The 13,254-nt window shown below is 46.6% G+C and overlaps 1 protein-coding gene across 1 annotated transcript; it reads right to left on the bottom strand.

Annotated features, from left to right (window-relative positions):
* Nucleotides 1–532: 532 nt before the first annotated feature.
* LOC138445555 (glutathione S-transferase Mu 1-like) lies at nt 533–10,873 on the bottom strand. Its single transcript, XM_069599445.1, has 8 exons — nt 9,773–10,873; nt 9,413–9,488; nt 8,918–8,982; nt 8,535–8,616; nt 8,335–8,435; nt 7,124–7,219; nt 6,926–7,036; nt 533–1,071 (listed from the first exon to the last, which is right to left on the bottom strand). The coding sequence occupies exons 1-8, from the start codon at nt 9,806–9,808 to the stop codon at nt 982–984; spliced, it is 657 nt and encodes a 218-aa protein (XP_069455546.1). The 5' UTR covers nt 9,809–10,873; the 3' UTR covers nt 533–981.
* Between the last annotated feature and the right edge of the window lie 2,381 nt (nt 10,874–13,254).

Genomic DNA, 13,254 nt, shown 5'->3' with positions numbered 1-13,254 from the left:
ATATATATCCATCAGATATTCAAGAGAGACTGGCATCACCCTTCCCACAAACAAGGCTTAATTCTAGCTGTGTCTAATTGCATCAGAGGCCTGAAGGTCCTTATACCAGAATCGTATAACCAATAAAAACATTACTTTAGTGTACACTAGCAACACATCTTCAGATATGCGAGGACTGAAGAAATTTACCTCGTGGGTAGCTAAGAAAATGAGGAAGTAACCCAGAAAGAAGGTCCTGAATAACAGCTGCGCAGCAGCCAACAGAGGGCGCCTGAGCTCTTAATAAGGAGGGGGAATGGATGAGAGATGGAGGCTCAGGAAGAGGCCTCCCTTCTATAATAAAAGGAGCCCTTCGAGGACTCCTGCTCTGAGGGCCTCAGAAATGGGAACAGGAAGTCTCAGAACATCCTACTACCAGACAGGATCCTCATGCACCCAGACACTGCCAGCATCACCACTTCATTCCTAGGAAGCTGCAGGGCCAGTTAGACAGTTCAGATGGTCAGGAGGAAAAAAGGTAAGACATAGCAGGTGTGGTTAAGGCTTTATTGGTGATCGGCAGGGCTGGGCAGGGCCCACGCTGGGAGAACAAGGCCTGCATACTAGGCCTGTCCTGGTCTTCAGGGCAGTGCTGGGGGTTCAGGCTTGAGCTCTCCAAGCCAAGGGATCTGGTCAGGCTACTCATAGCAGGGGGAAAAAAAAAAAACCCAGCAACATGGAAAGGAAGGATGATCTGGTTGGCTTTAGAGCAGAAAGCATAACGTCAGGGGGTGACTTCACTGAAGAAGAGAGGGGTGCTGTAGAGCTTAAAGATCCTGGATGAATGGGGTTGGGAAAGAGTTGGGGCCAAATAAGGCCCAAGTGTGACCAATGGAAAGAAAGAAGGAGGAAGCAAAACATCTGGTTCTGGGGAGCAGGAAGCTTCAGCGGCTCTCCACACACAGCACTGGCTCCTCGCTCCATCTCCTGCCGTCCAGAGCACTACTTGTTGCCCCACACGGCCATCTTTGAATACACAGGGCGTGGGAGGAAGCGGCTGGACTTCATGTAGGCAGAGATCTTCTTCAGGCCCTGAGGGTGGGAGAAAGAAGGTCAGGTCTGCTGCCCCTCTGGGGCTCACACAGTTCCACTCCAGGATTTGAGTTGGAACCCTGGTCCAACCCTTCCTTGTGGAAGTGAAGCAATCAGCAAAAAACAATCTTCCTAGGGTCCCCAGTTCTGATAAGTTACCTCTTCAGTTTCCTGTAACTAACATGGTGTCTTACTAAGACCTGCCACACATGGAGAACAGGCCGTGTTAGCTGCTGTATATACCCAGAGATGAGAATACACAGCCACCCCTCATTCCAGTCCACGTCAAACTACTGCGATTCGCACGTTTTGCGTATTTCACAGCCTGAAGCCTCGTGTCAACCATCACTGAGCAAGTCAACTGATGCCATTTTTCCAACCACACTTGCTCACTTTCTGTCTCTGTGTCATCTTTGGTGATTTTCCCAATATTTCTACTTTTTCATTATGATTATCTTTGTTATGTCGATCTATGATCAGTGATCTTTGATGTTACTGTGGCAAAAAAATCAAACTCCTTTAAGACTCAGATGAAGGTCTCAGCATTTTTTGGCAAGAAAGTTTCAGGTCTGTTTGTTTGTTTGTTTGGCCGAGATGTGCAGCATGTGGGATCTTAGATTCCAGAGCACGAATCAAACCCAGGCCCCTGGCAGTGAAAGCATGGAGTCCTAACCATTGGACTGCCAGAGAAGTAATGCCCAGCAATAAAGGATATTTAAATTAAGATAAACATATATATATATATATATTTAGGTATAATGCTATTGCACATTTTACAGGCTACAGTATACTACAAACAACTTTCACATGCCCTGAGAAACCAAAAAAGCTATGTGACTTGCTTCACTGTATTGTGGGCATCTAGAGCCAAACCCTCAATACATCAGGGAGGATTGTATCTTGAAGTCTTTATAGTGGGCAGTTTCCTTCCCTCTCTTTACTTCTTCCAGTTACTCATGATTCTGTCTCAGAGACAGGATCATACATTCATTTTAAGTTACATTCACTGATCTGACTCTCCCCCCTGTATGAGTCACTGTATCAGGCCCAGAGGGGATGCAGAAGTCACCCAGTCCTGGTGCCCAGCCTCTGGGGCTCAGTGCAGCTGGAGAACCACAGGAATTCTGAGGTATATGTGATGACTGGTCCACTGGAGAAGGGAATGGCAAACCACTTCAGCATTCTTGCCTTCAGAACCCCATGAACAGTATGAAAAGGCAAAATAATTGGATACTGAAAGAGGAACTTCCCAGGTCAGTAGGTGCCCAATATGCTACTGGAGATCAGTGGAGAAATAACTCCAGAAAGAATGAAGGGATGGAGCCAAAGCAAAAACAATACCCAGCTGTGGATGTGACTGGTGATAGAAGCAAGGTCCAATGCTGTAAAGAGAAATATTGCATAGGAACCTGGAATGTCAGATCCATGAATCAAGGCAAATTGGAAGTAGTCAAACAAGAGATGGCAAGAGTGAACGTCGACATTCTAGGAATCAGCAAACTAAAATGGACTGGAATGGGTGAGTTTAACTCAGATGACCATTATATCTACTGCTGTGGGCAGGAATCCCTCAGAAGAAATGGAGTAGCCATCATGGTCAACAAAAGAGTCCAAAATGCAGTACTTGGATGGAATCTCAAAAATGACAGAATGATCTCTGTTTGTTTGCAAGGCAAACCATTCAATATCACGGTAATCCAAGTCTATGCCCCAACCAGTAACGCTGAAGAAGCTGAAGTTGAACGGTTCTATGAAGATCTACAAGACCTTGTAGAACTAACACCCAAAAAAGATGTCCTCTTCATTATAGGGGACTGCAATGCAAAAGTAGGAAGTCAGGAAACACCTGGAGTAACAGGCAAATTTGGCCTTGGAATGAGGAATGAAGCAGGGCAAAGATAATAGAGTTTTGCCAAGAAAATGCACTGGTCATAGCAAATACCCTCTTCCAACAACGCAAGAGAAGACTCTACACATGGACATCACCAGATGGTCAACACCGAAATCAGACTGATTATATTCTTTGCAGCCAAAGATGGAGAAGCTCTATACAGTCAACAAAAACAAGACCAGGAGCTGACTGTGGCTCAGATCATGAACTCCTTATTGCCAAATTCAGACTTAAATTGAAGAAAGTAGGGAAAACCACTAGACCATTCAGGTATGACCTAAATCAAATCCCTTATGATTATACAGTGGAAGTGAGAAATAGATTTAAGGGCCTAGATCTGATAGATAGAGTGCTTGATGAACTATAGAATGAGGTTCGTGACATTGTACAGGAGACAGGGATCAAGACCATCCCCATGGAAAAGAAATGCAAAAAAGCAAAATGGCTGTCTGGGGAGGCCTTACAAATAGCTGTGAAAAGAAGAGAAGCAAAAAGCAAAGGAGAAAAGGAAAGATATAAGCATCTGAATGCAGAGTTCCAAAGAATAGCAAGAAGAGATAAGAAAGCCTTCTTCAGTGATCAATGCAAAGAAATAGAGGAAAAGAACAGAATGGGAAAAACTAGAGATCTCTTCAAGAAAATTAGAGATACCAAGAGAACATTTCATGCAAAGATGGGCTCGATAAAGGACAGAAATGGTATGGACCTAACAGAAGCAGAAGATATTCAGAAGAGGTAGCAAGAATACACAGAAGAACTGTACAAAAAAGATCTTCACGACCCGGATAATCATGATGGTGTAATCACTCATCTAGAGCCAGACATCCTGGAATGTGAAGTCAAGTGGGCCTTAGAAAGCATCACTACGAACAAAGCTAGTGGAGGTGATGGAATTCCAGTTGAGCTGTTTCAAATCCTGAAAGATGATGCTGTGAAAGTGCTGCACTCAATATGTCAGCAAATTTGGAAAACTCAGCAGTGGCCACAGGACTGGAAAAGGTCAGTTTTCATTCCAATCCCAAAGAAAGGCAATGCCAGAGAATGCTCAAACTACCACACAATTGCACTCATCTCACATGCTAGTAAAGTAATGCTCAAAATTCTCCACTAGGCTTCAACAATACATGAACTGTGAACTTCCTAATGTTCAAGTTGGTCTTAGAAAAGGAAGAGGAACCAGAGATCAAATTGCCAACATCCACTGGATCATGGAAAAAGCAAGAGAGTTCCAGAAAAACATCTATTTCTGCTTTATTGACTATGCCAAAGCCTTTGACTGTGTGGATCACAATAAACTGTGGAAAATTCTGAGAGAGATGGGAATACCAGACCACCTGACCTGCCTCTTGAGAAATCTGTATGCAGGTCAGGAAGCAACAGTTAGAACTGGGCATGGAACAACAGACTGGTTCCAAATAGGAAAAGGAGTGCGTCAAGGCTGTATATTGTCACCCTGCTTATTTAACTTCTATGCAGAGTACATCATGAGAAACGCTGGACTGGACGAAACACAAGCTGGAATCAAGATTGCCGGGAGAAATATCAATCACCTCAGATATGCAGATGACACCACCCTTATGGCAGAAAGTGAAGAGGAACTAAAGAGCCTCTTGATGACAGTGAAAGAGGAGAGTGAAAAAGTTGGCTTAAAGCTCAACATTCAGAAAACGAAGATCATGGCATCCGGTCCCATCACTTCATGGAAAATAGATGGGGAAACAGTGGAAACAGTGTCAGACTTTATTTTTGGGGGCTCCAAAATCACTGCAGATGGTGATTGCAGCCATGAAATTAAAAGACACTTCCTCCTTGGAAGGAAAGCTATGACCAACCTAGAAAGCATATTCAAAAGCAGAGACATTACTTTGCTGACTAAGGTCTGTCTAGTCAAGGCTATGGTTTTCTCAGTGGTCATATATGGATGTGAGAGTTGGACTGTGAAGAAGGCTGAGCACCGAAGAATTGATGCTTTTGAACTGTGGTGTTGGAGAAGACTCTTGAGAGTCCCTTGGACTTCAAGGAGATCCAACCAGTCCATTCTGAAGGAGATCAGCCCTGGGATTTGTTTGGAAGGAATGATGCTAAAGCTGAAACTCCAGTACTTTGGCACCTCATGCGAAGAGTTGACTCATTGGAAAAGACTCTGATGCTGGGAGGGATTGAGGGCAGGAGGAGAAGGAGATGACAGAGGATGAGATGGCTGGATGGTATCACCGACTCGATGGACGTGAGTCTGAGTGAACTCCGGGAGTTGGTGACAGGCAGGGAGGCTTGGTGTGCTACAATTCATGGGGTCGCAAAGAGTCGGACACGACTGAGCGAATGAACTGAACTGAACTGAATCGAGAACCTCCACAGAAGTAGCCTAAGAGTGGTTCTAGTGTGTCCTTATCTGGGGGGAAACGGGATCACAGAGGTTAAGCACCTTCCTCACGTTCAAGCCGCTAATAAGTGATAGCGTGGAACTCAGCCTGGCTCTCTCTTCAACTCTGTGCTCTTGACAAAGCACTCCCTTCCCCCATTTCCCTACAGGAGGGCTTGTCTTTCCCCCTGCACACAAACTTGGTTCTTTCACAGAGGGAGACTCCAGGCTTTGCCCACAGAGGGACCCCTAGCACAACAGCCTCAGAAAATACATGAGCAGCTTGCAGAAGAGACCAGATCTCACCCAATGACTCAGCAAAACCCAGAAGAAAGGCGATAGAAGGGTGAGAAACAGCAAGACCAGGCTCTAATTATTCCACTTAAAGGACAGAATCCAACTCCTGGCCTGGGACCTGAGCCTACTCTCACTGGGCCCCGACCTACCTCATCCCCAGTCCTGCTACAGCTACCCAGGCAGTGAGACACTCAGATACACCTGTGCACCATCTTCTCAAGACAGACAGTGCCGCAGAGTTCCCAGGAGTCCCAGACCTAGGGCTGACTGTACCCCACAGCCCAGGGCCCTACAAGCCACACACTGCAGTCCACATCTGTCCCAGTCTTCCTTCCCAGGCACTCATCTCAATTCTTTGTTGCTCTCCAATTATCAGTTGTTGACTGAGGGTGACGATGAGCTGGAAGGTGAGGTCAGGCTGTGCTCCTCCGGAACCAAGGGGGCTCCACCCATACCACACAGCTTCAGGGTTCCTGAAGTTCTCCAGCTGCACTGAGCCCCAGTTAGGACTCCAGGATTGTGTGACTTCTGTACCCCTCCTGTGCCTGACACAGTGCCTCATACAGAAGACAGGGTCAGATCAGTGAATGTGACTTAAAATGAATGGATCATCCCATCTCTGAGATAGAATTATGAGTAACTGGAAGAAGGAAAGAGAGGGAAGGAAACTGCCTACTATAGAGACAAGATAAAATCTTCCCAAGAAGGCACCTACCTATGGAAGAAAATCCCAGAACCAATTACATTCTTGGAAATCTCAGTACAACCCCAGAGAGGGAGCCAATAAGCCGCAGGGTCCTTGGGTGATCAGGAAAAAACATTATGTCTTTGATACCTAACATCACTCTTACTGTGTCTCAACTCAACTAATACCAGCCACATCCAAACTCCTGAGATTTCTGCTTCCTCCGCACTCTCCAGAGCTCTGAGCCCAGACAACAAAAGGACCTGAGCTTCTCTCTTCCACACAGGAAACGGAGAGCCACTGACTGCTCCCCATAGAATCCAGACACTCTGACCGGGAGCCCAGCACAGCCTGCACTGGTTCTGTGACCATCAGAAATTACATATCCTTTTGGCTTATTCCTTGTCTTTTAGATGGAGGTGATACTTCCTTATCTTGTAGAACTACGGCAAAGATCAAATCTGACACAATGTATGTAAAGCCCTGAGCAGAAAACCTATCATAAACCAAGTTCTCAATAAATGCTAGTTATACTTGGTTTCGTTCCAATTAGGAAAGCTGCAGGGAGATGAGTGTAGAGGAAAGAGATGTATTAATAGTAGGAGGATCAGGAGAATACCTCAAAACGAGAGATGAAGTCTTTCAGGTTTGGGAACGCATCCAGGCACTTGGGCTCAAATATCCGGTGAACGTCAAGAACGTCATAAACCAGGAAATCCACAAAGGTGAGCTGCAGAAAGACAAAGCATGAATGCGCACCGAACTCTGAACCTCAGGAAAATGACAGCTCTCCCTCCCCTAAAGCCATCCCACTTACCTTGTCCCCTGCAAACCAAGGCCTCCTCCCCAGAAACTCTGAGTAGAGCTTCATCTTTCCAGGGATCTCCATCAAGTATTGAGGCTTTAGTTTCTCCTGAGACACAAAACAGCCATCACTGCCCTCAGAAGCAGACTCCCTGGCAGAACAGGCCTCCTGGGGCTGTGTCTGATCTCAGCTGCCAGGTGAGCAGCCATGTCCCCCGACTGAACCTGGGTTGGTACCCAGCTGCCATTCAACCCACCTGTGTTCATCAGACTCCTATGGGTACCACCTCCCATCTGTGAGAGGTGATGGGAAGGCAAAGGGCAAAACCACACTGTTCCTGACCCTGTCACCCACCAGTCAGCTCCAGACTCCTGCCCGGGGTCAGACCAGCAGAGCTGTGAGACTGGGTAGAGGTCAGGCCTCAAACCTCAGGCTGATCAACACTAAAATAACTAGGAAAGAAGTCCTTTGTTCCAGTGTGGGAGACAGAATGCTGTGAATGCGTGGACAGTTTCTGGACAGTTGGAAAGAATTGGAAGCTGAAAGGAAGGCAGGAAAGGAATAAAGTCTGACCCTGGGCTGCCCACTGGACACATGTCCTGATCCCTGAGATGCCAAGGAGGAGGCACTGGTTGAACTCGTAAACACCGATCTAAGATCTGAATTTCTACCCTGGGAGGCTGGACTCTACCCTAAGACTAATGGGAACTGAGTCCAAGCTTGCATTTCACGCACTGGGAGTTCTAAGGGTCACTCTCGGAACTCTGTAGGGACTAGCTTGGTGAATCAGTAGCTCTAAGGAGTTTAAACGGCAAAAGGACCAGTGTAGATGGGACCCTGCCCAACTCAGTAGGCGTGGACTCACAAAGTCAGGACTTTAACAGATCCTGACCATGTGGAGTAGACCCAGCCCTGCCCACCAGGCACAATGGGTTTATGCCTGACATGCTGAAGAGGAGGCATTGGGCTAACAAGGTAAATATCCTGTCTAGGAACTGAATTTCCACCTTGGGGAGTCTAGATTCTATCCTTAGACTGGGGGGAACTGAGTCAGAGCTTCTATATGCTGAATTAGAGTTATGAGAATCACTCAGAGGACTCCATATAAACCAGCTCAGTAGCTCCAAGGAGATCAAATTACAAAATGATCTTTGTAGAAGGGATAAACTAAGCTAGTCTCCTTTTAAAGCACATCCATCCCAGATCAGCAGGAGGAGACTCACAAATTCCGGGTTGTAGCAGAGCATAATAAAGTCATTAACAGTGTCCGTAGCCTGGTTCTCCAATACATCCACGCGAATCTTCTCCTCCTCTGTCTCCCCACCTGTACCCACACAACAGAGACTCACCCTCAGTATCCCCTCCCAGCCAAGCCCAGGGCATGGCCACCTTTATCCCTGCCCCCAACCCCAGCCCCACTCACACATGTTGTGCTTGCGAGCAATGTAGCGAAGGATGGCCTTGCTCTGGGTGAGCTTGTGAGCTCCATCAATTAAGTAGGGCAACTGGAAGAACAACAAAGCCAGGTCAGGTGGGCCACCAGGCTCCCCTGCATCTGCTCCCTTGAGCAAGGGCAGAGATGAAACCTGGCTTTCACAGAGCCTGTCCCATGGTAGGCACTAAATAACATGCTATAAAATGGAGGGATGAGCTGGGACACAGAGCATCATGGAAAGGCAGAAAACAGAAGCAGGAAGCTGAGAGACAGAGCAGAAGGCACCTGTTCCTGAAACCTCTAAGCCAGGAAAGGAGATGGATGGAGACACTGTCCACTCCCCCTCCCAGCACCTCAGCCCCTGCACCTACATTGGGGAAGTCCAGGCCCAGCTTGAATTTTTCATTCAGCCACTGGCTTCTGTCATAGTCAGGAGCTGAGAAAAAGAAGATGCACTGAAACAACCTCCCACAAATGCACCCCTCCTTCCCGGGGGGCCTACCAAGGAGTCAGGGGCAAGACCCCCCCTGAACTGGTGGATCTGAAATCTGAACCACTAATCTCACATGGAGCTTTGAGGGTAAAAACAAACAGGAATTTCCTGAAACTACATGAGTAATCCTTACAAAGGATTTAGGTAAGCACTAAGGGGAGCCTGTGCCAATGGCTGATACAGGACCCAGCTGTGGGCTCTCATATCCTTCCTTGGAGGCCAGCTGCACCCTAAAGCGTTCGGGAAGGGGCAGGTCCCTGCTCCAGCTGGTGGAAGGCGTTAGACATGAACAACAGGGGTCAGGACATGGGATGCTTGGCACCAAACCAGCATGAGTTGAGCAGAAGTCAGGACATGACAAGGATGCCATTACCGTCCCCCATCGTGTACTTCTTTTCCTCATAGTTTGAGTCTGTGTACTCCAGGAGCAGGCGGATGGAGTGGGCTAGCTGAGAAAGATGCCAGGACACAGGGCAGACGTCAGGTCTTGACTGCAAAACTTTCACCGTTCCAGTCACTCCCATACTCCCAGCCCTCTCCCCCATCCACCCACTTCTGAGCGCGCACACACACACACACACACACACACACACACACACCCCTGGGAAGGAGGCGGCGGTGCGAAGGGGCTAGGCTGCAGCGAGCAGAAAACATTTCTGGCTTACCCGTCCCCAACTGCGCAGCATATCCCCGCCCGCCTCCATCCCACCCGCCCTAGCGGACCCCCGCTCACCCCGCGGAGGTCCCAGTAACCCAGGGTCATCGCCATAGTCAGCGTCTGTGGATCGGGTTTCCAGCTCGGCACCGTTGATTTGGATGTTTATCCGATGCCTGGGTGTGGCCTGAGCGAGGCCACGCCCCATCGCTTCTCTGTCCCGCTCCCAATTATTGCCCAATCTCCAAAGCTTCCTGGCACTAGGGGCACCCGGGACTCTTCAACGAGGCATCTGCGCCCCGGGCAGTCGAAGTAGTCCATTTCCCCCTCCAGCCTCAAAACTCGGGAGCCGAGCTCCGGGCACCAGAACGCTGAGGGCAGCCTGGTTCCCGTCGGCAGTCCGATTTCAGCTAAATCGGGGAAGTTGGTAGTGAGCTCGGGAAACAAGCCTGAATCCTAACGACAGCACGAATCTTCCACCTCCCCTGCCCTCCCACGATCATTGAGACTTGCTCCTGGGTTACCGAGTTCCTTTGGGCTCTGGGAAGCTCTTAACTGGCAAGTTAAGTCTAAGAGTGGGTGCCCCTCAAATCGAAACTCTAAATGAGCCGCTGGCACAGGAAGATCGGTACTCCAAGTAATCCTCACGTTCCCCCGACTCTTTACAATCCCTGACGGCAGCATATCTTCTAGAACAGACTATTAATGGGATACAAGAAACACCCACAAGGTGCAGGAAGAAGTTTGTCAATACTTTCGTTTCAGGGACTAGAGGGGACTCATCCCTTCAGTCGTGTAGCTAAGAGTGATAATCATTAAATGTAAATTAATCAAGTAGATTTATGGCCTAAACAATGAATCCAAATACAGAAGCAGGTCCAGCAAAGAAAATATCCAGGTGCAACTCCAGAAATAACCCGACAACCAGCAAGATGCACTTCATTTTGACTGGGTCAGTGACCTGGACTGTGGTAGTCACAGAGGGCTCTGAATGAAGCAGGGAGAGCTGTTTTTTGAGCAGCTAGGAGCCTCTCCTGCTGCGAGGGGGACCGGTAGGGGTGGCCAGCAAGGAGCCTGGAGGACACCATGCAGGACTGCAGTCAGAGTGGGCCCAGCACAGCCTGGCTGTCCATGTCCACAGATTCCTGCCCTGATCTTGACCCAGGTGTGGTTTTGTGTAGGAGAGGGTGGCTCAGGTGTCCTTTCATGTCACTCTGTGATACAGCCTCCTCAAAAACAATGTCCCACCTGCCAACTCTCCTCTTTGAAGATTGAAGTCCATTTCAAAATTACGAGAATAAGACAAGGTTGGCCTGTATTTCCTTTTCCCTTGTTTAAAGTACACTACAAAGTAATGGATACACAAAAAGGGACGATAAGACCTTTTGAAAACAAATCAATTTCAGAAGTTAAAAGGCAAGCTTGGAACTCTACAGGAAAGTCAGTTTAAAATTAGCTAACACTTTTTAAGGATAGAAAGGTCCCAGTATTGAATAAAGGTTTCAGACCACCAAGATAAAGTATGGAGTGGGGGTTTGAAGAAGACAGACTTTCTCTAATCCATGTTAAATCACAGACTCAGAGTCTACACATCTCTGCTAAGCTGGGGAGCAGGGAAAGTGTTATCAGCAGAGACCAGCAGAGCTCAGTCCCTCTGTGGATGCCCCTAGCCATTCCCACCCTGCCAGTCCTCAGAGCTCAGCTCGGGGTCCGACTCAGGAGGCAAATAGGAAAAGGCAGATTCCCTTGTCGTTTTGCCCAAAGGGAGGCGATAGTGGCTCTGGCCACACAAAAGTGCTGCCTCTCTTAATAGTTATATTTTTCATATTATAAAGGGGTTGTCATTCTGAGTTTTACACATCTTGAGCTTGGAAAAGACACATGACCAGATTCCACTGAGAAAATGACTTTCTTAAAAACACTAAACAGAATAATAACGGTTAAAATATGTAGATCAGATATTGTTATGCTAGTATTCAGTCAGTCATTTATTTACAAAAATCATTGAAATTCTGTCATAGAGCAGCACTAAGAAAAAGAAAATTCTGGGTACTAAAGGCTGGAACTCAGCTAGGAAATACAAGGAGAGATTTCAAAATACAGAATAGATTTTTAAGTGTTCAAAATCTCTGAGGAGCACTGAGAGGGTGGGAGGTTGTAGGCAGGAGAAAGAGGCCGTGCCTGCTGGGACAAGGAACTGGGGACACAGGGATGGGCCCCAGCACAGGCAGCCCCGTCAGGAGGAAGACATCAGTCCTGCAGGAGGAGGAGGGGGCTGGCGGAGCAGGCTCTCAGCCTCAGCCCCCAGGCCCAGGGGTCCCACCGGTGGGGGCAGTGGGTGTGTGGAAGGCAGTAGGGAGCAGGGGGACTCTGGCAGAGGGAAAACTGGAGATAGGGCAGAAGGGCCTGATGCAACCAGTGGTTGCCTCGTTGAAATTCAGTGTTAAAGCGGCCACATCTTCTGGATTTACATGCGCTCTCGCTTGACTGTAAGTATTGACAGGTTCTAATATTTTAGAGAACATTGCACAGGACATCAGAACACATAGTGTCCAGTATCCAGTCAAGAATCCTGCCTCTGATCTGACTCTGCTCTGCACTCCATCCTTCCAGCTCTACTGCTGACATTCTGAACTCCCAGAGTAAATTTAAAACTCTATGTAAAACAGCCTCAGAACACAAACCAACACGTTAATACCAACAGTAGTATTAAATTGTGTCCTACTTGATAGTAATTTTTTAAAGGTTTTTAAAGTATTATCTGGATAAACTTTTGTAATCCAGGATATAAAGGATATTTTTTTAATCTGAATAGAAAATAAAAACCATAATTTGTAAGATTTATAGTTATAAATCTTAAACTTAATTATAGTTATAAACTATAATTTATAGTTTAAGATGGGCACTTTACAGGTGGTGCAGTGGTAAAGAATCCGCCTGCCACTCCAGCATTCTTGCTTGGAAAATTCTGTGGACAGAGGAGCCTGGTGGGCTACAGTCCATGGGGTCACAAAGAGTCAGATGTCATAGTTTTCAGAACAAATAAATATAAGCAAGGCTTCAAGAATTTAAACAGGAATTAAATTTAAAACAAATAACATGTGGAATTGCATTTCTTTGTGTTTCTGTCCTGTCATGTTTTGTGTTTCTGGGAACATTTTTATTTTATCTAGATTATCCAGTTTGTTGGCATATGATTCTTTGTAGTACTCTGTTGCAATATTTTTATTTCTGTAGACTCAGTAGTCCTGTCCCACTTTCATTTCTGATTTTAGTAATTTGCATCTTCTCCCTTCTTTCTTAGTGTAGCTAAAGGTTTGTCAATTTTGTTAATTTCATAAATCTTTCAAAGAAATTTCTTTAAAATTTTCATTGATTTTTCTCTATTTTTCTATTTATCTCTGCCATAATCTTTATTGTTTCCTTCTATTTATTTCGGTTTAATTCTTTTCCTAATTCCTTAATTTATAAAGTTAGGATGTTTATTTGAGATCCTCTTGTTTTTAAAGTAGACATTTCTAGCCATAAATCTCCCCCTTAGCAATGCTCTTGCTGTGTTC

This window comes from Ovis canadensis, chromosome 1 (assembly GCF_042477335.2).
Source record: "Ovis canadensis isolate MfBH-ARS-UI-01 breed Bighorn chromosome 1, ARS-UI_OviCan_v2, whole genome shotgun sequence".
Taxonomy (NCBI): Eukaryota; Metazoa; Chordata; class Mammalia; order Artiodactyla; family Bovidae; genus Ovis; species Ovis canadensis.
The sequence above is the reverse complement of the archived record's forward strand: the minus strand, read 5'-3'. Positions and strand labels throughout refer to the sequence as shown.